At 39.0% G+C, this 14,769-nt stretch overlaps 1 protein-coding gene across 1 annotated transcript in view; it reads left to right on the top strand.

The window, feature by feature from the left end:
• Positions 1-14,769, top strand: part of Pkhd1 (PKHD1 ciliary IPT domain containing fibrocystin/polyductin) — a 433,222-nt gene that overhangs the window by 215,067 nt on the left and 203,386 nt on the right. Inside the window, exons 49-50 of the mRNA XM_028766634.1 lie at positions 11,842-12,019; positions 13,341-13,536. Of these exons, the coding sequence (XP_028622467.1) occupies positions 11,842-12,019; positions 13,341-13,536 (374 nt within the window). The remainder of the gene's footprint in view (positions 1-11,841; positions 12,020-13,340; positions 13,537-14,769) is intronic.

The following is a 14,769-nucleotide window of genomic DNA, read 5'->3' as shown; positions in this document are numbered from 1 at the left end:
CTCTCCTCTCCTCTCCTCTCCTCTCCTCTCCTCTCCTCTCCTCTCCTCTCTTCACTTTATTCTACTCACCTCACTGCCCCCAAACCCCATTTTTTTCTTGTGCTGTTGGGTCATTCTGGAGCCTCCTCTGACCTGGAACTTGCATACCCTGGGTTGCCCTCAGGCTGTCAGCAATTGCCCTGCCTTCTGAAAACTTGGATTTTAAATCTGACCGGTTTGAAGAGGTTAGTTTCTAAAAGGAATCTATCTTTCCCTTGGCTAACTCATCCTCCAGTCCAGCCTTAGTTATCTTTTACCAGTGTGATCACACATGTATCTTAGCTTAACATTTGCTGATGCTCTAACCTGTGTAGACCTAGCCTTTCCCTTCTTGCCCTTGCTTAAAATATGATTCATGAGGCAAACCCACTCCAGCCCTTTCTGGTCTGCTACCTGCATAGAGTCCTGACATCATTCTATTCCCCCAGCCCTCTATCCCATATTTACTGCTTTGCCTGTTTCTGTTCATAAGGTTCAGCTTCCATGAGCTCAGCATGGAGGTGATTTTCTTTGATGAGCTTCCCTGAGCATCTTGTGCACTTTGTTATCCCTGCTGTGTGCTGGCTCTTTAAACTTGCTCTGATCAATACTCATAACTCCTGCACAGTTTTATAAGCTGCTTTCCTTTGCAGATGTTAAGGAGGGTAACAGGGTGGTTTTGTTTGTTGTTTTGTCTTATGGTGCTAATATAACATCAAGCACACATTGACTTGAATTGGTTTCATATAAATTAAAAAAAAAAAAACCTTGTCACCTCCAAATGTTCTTCTCACGCTATTATTTTCCATGCTTTATGTCCAAGATGTCTCAGTGACATTTACTTTTTCTTCAGAAGATCTAGGGATGAAAATGTTATCATCGGTCCTTATTTCCAAAATTTCTAAAATCCTATAACACTTAATATCCTTTCATAGTTTCTTGTAGTATTTTGGTATCCTGGAGCTATGAGTTAATTAGAGTATATATTTTACCATCTAATTTTGTTCTTCATTGCACCTCCACCCCAATCTGTTGCTAGCATTTGCCAATGTTTCCTTTCTCTGATCATATACAGACTTTATTGTGGTAGGGAAGGACATGATGAGAGGAAGGATGAGAATTTAACCCTCACAGTTATCAGCTAGGAATTACACCTCTTTTTAGTTTTTGGTCTAATGTAGCATATAGACTTTTCAATTGTCTCAGGCTTATTTAGATATTCAACAAATCAGACCTTGAGTCTGCCTTCTGGTTAGCGAATGGATGGGGTGAGATGACATAAAAGCTTGAACAATGAAGGCTGGCCAAGCAATCTGCCTGTGTTTTGTAGGTTGCACATAAAGTGTGGTCAGGATAGGGGCCTGTATTCCACGTTAGTCTTCAGACAACGGAGTATGCAGAGGTGGTTGGGAATCAGTGGGTAAAGTCCTGGCTTCTCAGCTTCCTATGTGTGTTCTTTTCAACAAGCCTCACTTTGTTTCTACATCAACACAATGAACACAATGGTATTCATGTCACAAGGTCATTGCCAGGCATACAGCGGGTGCTCAGTAAGCCCCACTTTAAACATGTCTGTGCAGTGTCTGTTATTTTGAAAACAACACGTAGGCATTCTATAATCAAAAAGGGTGCTTTAGATTTCTACATTCATGAAAAATATGCCCGGGAAGACGATCGCATGTGCTCAGATGTAATGATCTAATTTCTGAAGAAAGGGGAATAATTTCCAATGATCATATCACATTTTGCTAATCCAGTAGAATCCCCTGGAAGGCACAGAATCTGGAGTCATTTGTAACGTCAGCTTTGATTCAACATATCCTTGTGTCTTCTGATTCTCCCCTTCCCCTTCTGGGAAAGGAAAGGTTAATGTTCTTGTTGATCACCTTGTGTCTTAGATCTTGCTTAATACCCTCTCCTGTCGTGCTTGCGTTCAGTTTTTACCTATGCAACTGCTCTTAATGTGTTAGTGTTCAAAGTATGAGGCACCCCCTGCCTCTGTGAATGCAAAAGTAAAGAAGAGTTCAAATGGAAATTTTGGCCTAGCTTTTGGTCTAATAATCACCTAAGTCTCCTTCCCAGGGATAAATAGGCATAGCATCACTAATAGTAGCATTCAGTCCTTTAACAAAACACCCTGTGAGACAGGATGATTTCAAGATGTATTATCCTCTTTTGACTATGGAGGCTACAGAAGCAAAACAGAACATCATCTAAAAATCACAGTGAACCCCAAGGTGCAGAACACCAATAGCAACACTATTTGATCATTGAGTTTAATGAATAATAAAAGAGTACATCAATAAATGTTTGTGCATCAGTAAACAATTAACATTCCAGAATAAAAAGCCTTGAATGGTAGCATTTGCACAATTCATGGTGAACAGAGTGTCATTTGATTTATTTGATCCTATAAAGGATGCTGAACTTAGAGTTGTGAGTGAGGCCAATAGGTTCTTATGAGCTGCGGTCAGTGAGCTATATCCAGTACCAGGTGTCTAGACATAAGAGAGAAGACAGATCTCAGCCTGCTTTCCTTCCTAGTAAATGAACAATTATCTTGTTATCTTATTATCTTGTAAAGTAGTTGCATCGTTCTAATAATGCATTCTTTCTAAAGGAGGCTTTCTAGCTAGATTCATGAGGTCTGCAGAAGGGATAACATGGTGTAAAAAGTACAACCCAAGTAGCAAGATGGGTAAAGGAGAATCATTCTTCACAGACTAAAACAAAATATGAACAAGTAGCATTTTAACACAACAATTAAGTCTGTTGCACCGCAGTAGCTGGTTCCTTTGGGGGAACTGTGACTCAGGTTCTTCTACAATGAATTTGTACCTTAGCTAAGTCTACACATAGATGGAAACAGGCATTTGAAAAGTCATGGAGGACAGTCAGTGAGCTGTGCTCTCCAGAAACACGAGTGATTATTTCAAATATTCTGACGTTCTACAGCCCATTACTATGATAATGTAAGAACTGTTGAAAGTTTATAAAAGACTGAAAGTTATCTTCCTTTCTTTCTTCAGGTTTCTTGTTGCCTTACTCAGAAGGCAGAATACTTAACTATTTTTGAGGCACTTTCTGCTTCTTTCCCCCTTCCTTTCCGTTTCCCTCCCTCACACGCACACATTCATGCATACACACTCACATTGGAAAACTGAGTAACTGCATAAAATATCACTATATAGTGGGTAGTGACAGGCTTGCAGAAAGGCTAATAATGAGGAGTGTTTTGAGTTCAGGACAACTTTTGAAGATGCCCTTTTTTTTTGGCATGCCACCAAAGTTTGTTGTCTCTGCTCAAAAAAATTAATTTGTCTTGTTTTGTTCAATATATATATATATATATATATATATATATATATATGATGTGCAAGTCTAAATATCCAGAAGTTGCTTGGAGCAACATTTATGGCTGGCTATGATATATCTGGCTTAGGAAATGGGTAATTATAGAGGTTTTATTTCTCAGTTGTTCAGATTTGATAATATTTGGAGTTTAATGCAGTGTTTTTGTTAATATGTAGAGATATGGGCCCTCCGGAAATTCAAGCTAATGATAAAGAAGAGCTGGGGAATTAGTGCTTATTCTCACTGGTTGTTGGATGGTTGAACAAATCCTTTGTGGGCACTATACATCTAACTGTTCTATATACAGTATTTGACCACTATTAAGCAACTAGGGTAGTAAATTGTTATGCCTATTTGGAAGTTTTAGCAATAAATACATTATTATTGTAATGAATCATATCATTTAATTAACAAGAATAATTCCTGTGGTTATAAAGTTGTCTCAGTGATTAAGAGCACTGGCTGTTCTTTTAGAAGAACTGGATTCGATCTTCCACACATAACTTTTTATGCTGAACAACAAAAAAAAAAGACAAAATCAAAGTTGTGGTAGCTCACAACTTTGAGTTAGTTTAGTCCTGGGGACCCAATGCCTTTTTCTTGCCTCCAAGGGCAAGGCACTTGTGGTGCGTACATGCATAAATGGAGGGAAACATATATACACATAAATACTACACATTAGATAGATAGATAGATAGATAGATAGATAGATAGATAGATAGATGATAGATAGATAGATAGATGATAGATAAAATTATTTTTAAAAGAGTCATTCTTTTTGGAGGATAGAGCTGTTGTTAGAATTCTCATGCTAAAGTGGGTGGCTCTACACCTATGCACACATGTGCAGAACTCACTGAGTGAGCCCAATGAGTCAGTGTCCACTACCACAACAAAAAATACATGTAGTTGGGAACAGAAAGTATTGAGAGAAATATGGGAGAAATTGGACAAGACATGGGAGGAGATATAACTACATATCATTGTATAGCATTCAGCCCTTTAATAAAGCACCCTCTGAGACAAGACAAATTCATGATGAAAGGAAATGCTGCATGTGAGGCTCAGAGCCCTTTTGTGTTTCTGATGGTATATAGGAACTGTTGCCCATGGGACTGTAAGAGTTAACATTTAAAATTGACTGGTTGCCTCCTGATTTCTTGCACATAAAGCCATGCAAAGTTCAGGGAGAGACTTCTTCCCCTAGTAATGAAGCTCTCTGCTGCTAATGGCCCATGCAGACTCCCTTGGCTCCTCCAAATTAGAAATACTTTTGTGCTCCTTTGCTTCATTAACAGTAAAGAGAGGGAGATTGGTGGCTATTTAGGGCACAGGGAAATTGGTGGCTATTTAGGGCAAGCAAAGATTGTAGTAATTATGGTTGGTAAATTCCCTTCATGGTGTTCTTTGACTCTTGATGTTCTCTTGGTGCCTTTCAGAGAAGCCCACCACTGTCAGTGCTGGTGTTTGGCCTAGAAGGATAGGACTTACTCTGACTTAGAAGTTTTGGCCGCTTGCAGCGGTCAATCTTACCTGTAGGGAGATGAGCATTTTGCATTTTGGTTTGCTTTTTTAGAATGTGCACTGTGACTCTGCCACCAGCTGTGATGAAGCCATGCTTAATATCTACTTCTTTATTTACACTACAGAAAGTTGGCTTTCATGGCTGCCTAGGAAACTGTATCCTGAATGGTTGAGATGGATGAGAGAGGTTTGATAGACTCAGAGGCTCTCCAGAAAGAGCTGGCTTGGTAAAAAGAGGTAAGAAGAAAGGCAGTTTAGAATCACACCATGTGCTATGGAGGGTCTCTGGTTGACTGAGTGGCCACTACAATGTTATTGCGTGATGATGGAAGAGAAGAGTATCTAGTGAGTGGCACAAAGGAGTGGTACAAACGACCCTAAGACAAGTAGAACTTCACTAATGCTATCAGAATTTTGGTAACATTTAGAGGAGAAAATATTTATAAAAGTCTTAGAAACTGGGGACATATCCTGAGGATTTTTTTTTTTGAAACTGAAATTACAATCTATAAGAACCTAATCTAGAAAATAGCATCCCAGAAAAGATAATGAAAGAAATTGGATAAATAACTAGCTCTAGTCAAAATGACTAAGGAGTTCTTGGGACATACTCCTGATCCTGAGAATTAAGAATAATTGCTCGGAAATCTACCCAACTGATTACATTGAGACATAATAAAATACTATTTAAATAACTCTTAAGGTAGTATAAATGATAATTAGGAAGATAATGAGGAATGTACTTCTACATATTTCATTTAGTTTATACTAATTTTGGTGGCCAAACCTGAGTCCAAAATTTCTGACCATTGTCCATGGACTTGAGCTTCATCCATATTCCACCTCTCTCTCCATTAAACATTGCCTTTGATGACACAATTCTGAGTCTGTCTGGCAATCAATATGGTTTGTGTATATGCAGGATATGAAGGGTCTAAGATGGTCAGATGTTAATTTTGTATTCTGTCAGCTCTTTAGCGTACCTGGTGCTCCAGGAACCCGGTTGTTGTAAAGCTAAGGGAGTACATAGAGATGGGCACCATCTAGTGTCTGGAAATCATTGGAAACTTAACGAATGCTTGGCCTCCTCCAGGAAACTGGAGACTGATTGATCATTGAAAGTAGAAGGACAAAATTCAGGAATAGTTAGAGGAAAGGGAGCTTCAGGTCAAAGGGAGGATGTTACATTCAAGACTATCAAAGAACTGAGTGCTCAGATCTTTGCAAATCCTATGAGTAATGCAATATCCTTCTGGAGACCAGCTATGCTTGTACTGTTCCTGATGGTCATAGAATCAAGTATAAGAATGAGCTGGTTATATGCTATCATAGTTTGAATGAGGAATCCCCCTTAGAGGTATTTGAACGCCCCAAGTGGTATTTGAAGATGAAAGCATTTAGCTTCCTGTTCATCCCAGCATGCCTGGTACTTGCTACCATGCCTCCTTACCCCTAAGGACTCTCATCACTCTAGAGTCAAAAGTAAACAGAACTCCTTTTCCTTCTTATATAAATTGCTTTGATCATGGTATTTTATCATTGTAAGAGAGAAAAGTAACTAATGTATATTCTGATCTCTGGAGAGAAGCTATTGGCTCTGCAAGGTCACTGATGATATTAGTATTACTTAGCTGCTATAGACAAGGAAGTTGAGGCTCTCAAGGACTTGTTGCTGTTCATAAGGAAGAAGCACGAGGAGGAAGTTAAAGGCTTATTATACAAGATTGCCAACTTTGGGTTGACTACGGAGGTATGTGTCCCCAAGCATCAAAACCTCAGATCATGGTGGACCTCTGGGGCAATAGAATGAGTTGGCTCAGGACAAGGAATGGGAGGTAGAAATGTACTTGTTGCAGCATATTGAGGATAGCATAATGGTGGCACCTTTATAGTCCTTAGAGAATTGCAGCTGCTCAGTGACTTATGGAGCTTAGGTGATACTTATGGAGCCAAGAGGCAGAGCCTACTGCTTGGAGATTAATGTTGAATTTGACTTCAATGAGATTTTAAAACACAGCCTGGTATGTTTACTGTGCTTTGCATGTGGAGCTACTCAGTAAGTTTTGCTACACATTGGTGAAACTCACAAAGACCTAGGCAAGCAGTGTCATGAAGCTGAAAACACCAAGGCCCTATGGAGCATCACAGGCTATCTGGATGCCAAGCACCACTCACTACTGCCTTCTGGGAGATAAGGAAGGTTTAAATCCCCATGGTAACCTAGGCAGGGGCAACAGTTATATAACTCTCACAAGAGATCACTGTCTGTAGGATCTGGCCATGATGGTGTCTGTAGTGAATACCTATAAAGTTCTGAAGTACTAAGTTAGCAGACGTAGGAAACCCTTTCAGGACCAAAGACCAGTAATAATTAAGAGGTCATTGAACATTTACAAAAGAAAATTCAGCTGTTTCTGTGAATGGCTCAATTGCCAGGACCTGGGTAGACTAGAAGAGATAAGAGTTCATGTGGAAACCTCAGCAGTTTTATAAACCATGACCAACTTCAAGCACATTGTTCATGCTAGGAAGGGGGTTTCCAACCACCACATGGAAGTGTATGAGCCACTTTGGTAAATGTTATGTAGCTTTGAGTGGGCTTAACAAATTCTAGTAATTTATAATCAACTGCTAATCTTTTTTTTCACAAGTTTAGATATCTCCCCCTACTTGTATGGTTTTCTGTATAGACAACTTCATTGCAGAGAAATATCACCAAGTAGTCAGCATATTTTTGACACACTTAGTACTTGATCATTCACTCAAGAAATATCTTTTGTATTGTTATTGTGTGAAAGAAAATTTCATTTAATGCATCAAATCAGTGATTAGAGGTTCTGAAATTTCATTTATTCTCTTCTGAATGTGGTCCTATAGTTCATTATTCAAAGTCTTTATGTCCCCATAGGAGCTGAAAGATTTGGTGTTGAAGATGAATCATATAGAACTGTAGAGAATCCTATTCCAAATTGGACTATGGTGTTTACTAGAGCCAACAGGTCAATCTCCTTGATGTTTCTTGCTTAAAACGTATCTCTGTTCTTATCACTTTCATTTTACATTTATTTCTTAGATGCATGTTTTTATTTTTTAATGTATTAGTTGGACAAATTATGTGTACCCTTTTAGGACTCATGACTCCATTCTAAAGGTTTTTCTAAATACTACCATTTTATCTAGGTGTGGTCACGAATACCTGTGGTCCTAGCTGTAAAAAGGCTGAGATTGAGAATTCAAAGCTGGCCCAAATAGTGCATTTGGTGTCATCCTGGGCTGTGTGATGAGGCCCTGTCTCAAGCACTAATAATATTAAAGGTTGTACCTATAAAGTTCTACAAATGGAACAGGAATGCATCATTAAGTGGGAACAGGGACAGGACGAAATACTATGGTGGAGACTAGGTATTGGATTTGAAGTTGTAACAAGCTTCTTTCAGGTTCATGCTGGCTCTAAAAATGTAAACTAAGACCTGTCTAGCACTTCTATCCCAAATCTGAGTAGAAGTAGATGAGATAAACCCTAAGTATCTAAAACCAAAAGACAGAAAATTTCTTCCTTCAAGTTTATAATGATCCAGATAACACTACATAGACAAACCCTGGGACAGAATAGTTCTTTTATTCCAAATGCCCAAAGATTTTTTGATCCTTCTTTTTTCATTAATGGAGGAAGCAAATAGGTTTAATAACACAAGAAATTCCTAAGTCAATGCTCTGTAACACAAAAGCTTATACTCATGTTTTCTTTTTTTTTTTTAGTTGATTTGAATGTTTTTTTTTTTATTGGATGATTTATTTACATTTCCTATGTTGTCCCCTTACCCCATCCCCCAGCACCCCCTCGGAACCCCCAATCCCCTCGCCCCTCCTCCTTCTTCTCTGTGGATGTAACCTCTATCAACACCCCCCCACTCCCACCTCCCCACCCTCAAAATTCCCACCCCCTGGGGCATCCAGCCTTCATGAGGTCAAGGTTCTCTTCTTCCACCTATGCCCAGCAGGGCCCTCCACTTTTACATATTCAGCTGAAGCCCTGGATCCCCCCCTAAGTGCTCCCAGGCTGGTGGTTTAGACCCTGGGAGCTGTGGTTGGTTGGTATTGTTGCTCTCCTCATGGTGCCACAAACCCTTTCAGCTCCTTCAGTCTTCACTCTAACTCCTCTATTGAGAACCCCATGATCAGTTCAATGGCTAGTTGTGAGCATCTGCCTCTGAATATGTCTGACTCTTGAAGGCCTCTGAGGAGATATCCATATCATGTTTTCAAAGGACAAAATATCACAGATAACATTCCCACACATGCTGAACCACTAGTTTGTAAGCACACACACACACACACACACACACACACACACACACACACCATAGCAATCCAAGAGAGACCATCAGAAAAATCCCAAATGCACTGAAACCTTATGAAACATCTTTGTGATTTTATTTTGTAATGGATTGTGTGATTCTCGAATGTGTACTTTGTAGATAACAATTCTGTCTCAGAAAAGGCTGATTCATTTGACAGTTCACACATTCAATCAAGTGGCAAGGGATCAAGGATATATTGTCTCCATACTGAAAGAAAGAAAGAAAGAAAAAAAGAAAGAAAGAATGAGTGAAAGAAAGAAAGAAAGAAAGAAAGAAAGAAAGAAAGAAAAAAGAAAGCCAAGATTTAAAGGGTTAGTTAGTAAGCTCCAAGTTCACACACACACACACACACACACACACACACACACACACACTGATGTATATAGTTCACATTTGTATTTTATGTCTAATATTTTACATTTATTCTAACTTACAAAAGCACCTTTTTCTATTTGTTTATTTGAAAAACATTTATTCACTTCCTGTTGCTGTGCTAAGAGAGCATGATTAAAAATCACTTGTGGAGTTGAGGGTTTATTTGGTTTATGTGTCCCTATCACAGTCTGTCATGAAGGGAACTCAAGGCAGGAATCTGGAAGCAGGACCTGAAGCAGAAGCCATGGAGAAGTGCTGGCTTGCTCTCATCTCTAGCTAAGTTTGCTTTCTCAAACACCTCGTGAGCACTTGCTCAAAGGTGACACTACCCATGGTGAGCTGGGCCCTGCACATCAATCATTAATTAAGAAAATGCCCCACTTTCCTACAAAGCAGTCTTAAGGAAGTATCTTCACAAGCATGGTTCCATATTTCCAGATGACCCTAGCACATATCAAGATGGCAAAACTATCCAGTAAAACAGAACTATCCAGTAAAACAGAATCTTTTTTTTTTTTTTTTTTGTGGCACAGGGAGACCTGCAACTTGAGCTCCTCTGCCTCAGTTTCCTGGTTGCCCAAGTATTGAATATTCCCCTTTGCTTGTAGGTGTGGGGACACTTCCCTATAATTTCAAGCACTTAGGAGGCAAAGGTTGGGATTCACTTAAAGTCAGGAGATCATGGCAAGTTTGTTGGTGTAGTGAGAAAGACCTCTCACACGTGGATTCCTGCTTCTTATCATATACCACAGGGCTATAAAGTGGGTTTAGATATATATGTCGTGGTGAAAATTTCTCATCTAGTCTAAACAAACAGAAAAATAGCCATCTATTTATTGACTATTAAAAATCTTTTCCTTATTTTTTAGTTTTTTTTCACTTATTTAGCCTCAATTTTTGAGTAAATATATTTATGTTCTTTTTTCATTAATTTATTTATTTTATGTATAAAAGTACACTGTAGCTGTCTTCAGACAAACCAGAGATGGTCATCATATCCTATTACAGATGTTTGTGAACCAGCATGTGGTTGCTGGGAATTGAACTCAGGACTTCTGGCAGAATAGTTAAGTTAGTACTCTTAACAGCTGAGCCATCTCTACGGACCATATATTTATGTTCTAATAAAATCTTCAAGATCACTACAGAATGAATCAGAGGATCTAGGTGTTACCATGATCTGCTTTGGTTTCTTCATTTGGTGAAATGTGCTCTCTGCCTACAACCCTTTATAAAAGTTAGCAAGACGGCACAGACTGCTTTTGTGAGTTCCTATTCAACCAGTTTGCATCTGTAACACGTATGAACAGGACCAATGTGTGTAGAGCCCTGGTCTGACATGAAAGCCAACAAGGGAAAGAAAGAAATATGTCTGACTCAAGGATAGTACAATTTGTGGTTTTAAAGAAGAAAACCCAAGAACAAGGTGCAGCAACGGCAGTATGTTCTGTGCAGTAGGCCAGACTCTGGGAGAGAAGCCAAGATCTTCATTCCAGGAAACACCACAGAAGCTGTTTTTCATAGGCAGTTGGAGAAGGGTACTGAAGAGTTGTGTCACATCAGGTTCTGTGCTCCTGAAAGCTCTGATGGGAATATCAAATTACTCATAATAATTGTTTGTTGTTAACAAGCTTGTTACATGACAAAGTTTTTACTGTAGACATTTGTTAGATTACATTTTATTCTGGCCCACGTGGAGTACTCAAGGTGACATTTATTAGTGGTTTCAGATACAAATGCTACTTGCCTAGTTCCACCACGACCATATAATATGTACAAGCCTTCTGGTGACAATCTTCTAATGGGCTGTTTTGACCTACATAGATTGTGTACCATAGACACATAGATAGAAGCCGCACAGCATCACCATCAGAGACTCACACAGAGAACAGAAGAGGAGGGCTTTAGATGTAGAATGGGAAAAATTACCATGGAATTAATTGTTTTTAGATTTTTTTATTCATTCATTTATTTTAAATATATGTGTGTTTTGCCTCCATGTATATCTGTGCAGTATTCATGGACTCTGTAAGATGGAGTCGAATCCCCTGAAATTGGAGTTACATGTAGTCATTAGCAGCCCTCTAGGGATTGAGATTCAAACCCAGGTCCTATGGAAGAGCAGCAAGTACTCTTAACTGCTGAACTATTTCCTGGCCCCACCTTGAAACTCTTATTTACTTTTCTTTTTCTGGTTATTTCACTGTAGAGCTAACAGCCTTGATGTTCCTAAGAATTTAACCATGACTGACATCAGAAATAAGACCATCACTGTCAATTATGTGGATGACACACTGTCTAACTATTATGGTTGGATGGCTCTACTTTTGGATCAAGAGACCTACTCGCTGCAGTTCGAGGGCCCTTGGATGGACAGATCGTTGCAGGTAACACCATCTATTGGTATTTTTTTCACACACTAATATGTTCTCTATACTTTTGTAAAGGACTGGGCTGCAAATTTTATCTCATGTTCCTGCAGGAATCTGCAGCAGTGTTTTGCTGTGTGGTTTGTTCACTTGACATTTTTGGTATTTAAATCCTATCTTGAATGCAAAACTAGTTGCTCTAGAAATGTTGAATTAAGTAATTCGATGAGAAGTAGCCTTTAAGCCTTTCCTATAACTTCTTTGAAAAATTATTGGCAAAAACCTAACTCACCCCTGTTTTAAGGGTTAGTAGGCAGAGAGAATTTCTTAACTGGGCATTCGCATGTTTCATACTGCCACCTTGTGGCTCAAGATGAATTTGCAAATCTATGCTTCTCCAAGCTGGACTGGGTGGAAAGAATTGAACTGCTGGGGTAATAGCTAGGTAAGAAGTGGGCACATTTTAAAAAATGATAACAATGACAATAACAACAATGAATAAGACATGAAATAAATTTTAAGAGGAAAATGTAATTCAATGTGTTTCTTTAAGCTTATTTTCCTGTCACATTTGGGTCGGGGTATTTTTTTTTGTTGTTGTTGTTGTTTTTCTGTGTCCTGTGTAATAAGGTCCACATAGTTGTATCTTGGGGAACAGGAGGGACACATCTTGTCCCATTGAACCATGGCCCTCAGAAAGGATATCCTGTCCTCTGGTTCTTTTTGTGGTCCTTGGGTTTACCATGAGAACACTCAAGAGGATTTCCCCAAAGCTAAGGGGGATAAGGATGTGGCACAGGAGGGTTTGTGTCCTGACTCAGCTCTCTCCTGTCTTGTGGTACACAGGAAGGTGCAGCATGCTTTAGACTGGTATGGTGAGATCAACAATTACTGGGCTCTTGGGGTTGAATGGATCAAAGGTACCTCATGCTATGGATCATGGCTCAGGAGTGTCAACTATTGCTGACTCTCACACAGTTCCTACCACTGCTTGTGTCTGTGTGTCCTGAGGGTAGGTGGGACGGAATGTAGAGTTCCTCCTTTCCCTACAGCTGCTTGACCTGAGAGAAGTCAATTCACTTGTCTGGGCCATGGTCTGCTCCTCTGTTAACTGTGGTTATGAACAAGAGGACCCCCATGGCTTTTTTTCAGTCTTTACAATTAATGTGTTTGTAGCCCCACTGTAAACTTCATATGAAATATGAAGTCAGCCTGTTTCTCACACACAATGTGTGGCTTGGAGTTGATCCGTTCTGTTGATAAAATTACTCCTTTTGAGGGGAGGAAGTCTCCTCCATCATTGATGTAGGTTTTCTTCCCCTTTTCTCTCTTACTTCAGTACTCAGCAACATTTGACAGTTTTGCCCCTGGAAATTACCTCCTGCTAATGCACAGGGACCTACCACCATATCCTGACATTCTCCTCAGATGTGGGAGTCGGGTGGGTCAGTCACTTCCATCTCATCCTTTGCCCAGTCAAGACGGAGCCTGTGATTGGTTCTTCAACAGGCAGTTGAGGCAGCTCACCTACCTGGGTAAGTATCTGCCTGCAGAGGTATCTTTGAAAGTATATGGTCAGAAGTTTTCTTTATTCTTGAATTTCAGCATTTGTGCTGTGAAATAAATACAAGGGTGATAGCTGTGCTGTGTGGTTCAATGAAATGGATAGTCTTTAAATTCAGAAAGTGTGGGTTTAAATCTCAGTGCTAAGACTCAGTATTTATCACCCACTACATTCTAACATCTTTCTCTGACTGTCATAATTGAATTCTTCTACAGAGATAAATAAAATTGTGTATATTTCATTAGAAGGTGGTGGGTGATAAATAGATATTCTACAGTGTAGAACTCTTATTTGTAAAATAATAATAGGATCTACATCAAAGGGCATGGGATTAAATAAAAGGTGGAGTGTAAAATTCTTTATCCAAGTCTTAATCTAGATCATGCTTAAAATGTGTTTATAATATGATTTTTTAAATTGATTTTAAGATAGCATTCTATTTGTAGCAAAACAACTGCAAATTAAACTGCTTTGAGATGGGGCTAAAAGGATGGTTCAGCAGTTAAATGTGCTTGCTACTCTTACAGAAGACGTGAGTTTGTTACCCAGCTCTACCTCCTGTAACTCAGGTTACAGGGGGTCCAGGAGAACATGACATCTATGTTCAAAAAGCTATAATTAGACATATATGCATATACATAATTTTTAAAAAGACTGCTTGGAGAGTCTATTCACTCCAGTCAGAATGGCTATCATCAAGAACACCACAACAAATGCTGGCAAGGATGTAATGGAAAAAAAAAACCCTTATTCATTCTGTTACAAATGCAAAGTAGTGAAGGCATTATGAAAATCAGTATGAAAGTCTGTCTAAAAAATAAACACAAACTTACTATGTGACCAAGGTATATATCCATGAAAAGATTCTACATCAGCATACCAGAGATGCTTGCTTACCTGGGTTTATTGATACATCCTTCATAAATAGCTAGGAAATGGAATCACCCTAGCTTTCCATTAATGGAGGAGTTTAAGGGGAAAATGTGATACACATACACAATTTTACTTATCTCTAAAGAAGAATTCAATTATGACATTCAGAGGAAGATGATTGGAACCAGAGGTCATTATGGTAAGCCTAATAAGCCAGATTCAGATAAACAAATACTGTATGTTTTCTCTCATATGTGAAGTCAAGATGTGTGTGTGTTTCTATGAGATAGATAGATAGATGATAGATAGATAGATGATAGATAGATAGATA

Source organism: Grammomys surdaster, unplaced genomic scaffold (assembly GCF_004785775.1).
Source record: "Grammomys surdaster isolate TR1022 unplaced genomic scaffold, NIH_TR_1.0 169, whole genome shotgun sequence".
Classification (NCBI taxonomy): Eukaryota; Metazoa; Chordata; class Mammalia; order Rodentia; family Muridae; genus Grammomys; species Grammomys surdaster.
Note: the sequence above shows the minus strand (reverse complement) of the source record. Positions and strands in the feature narration are given on the sequence as shown.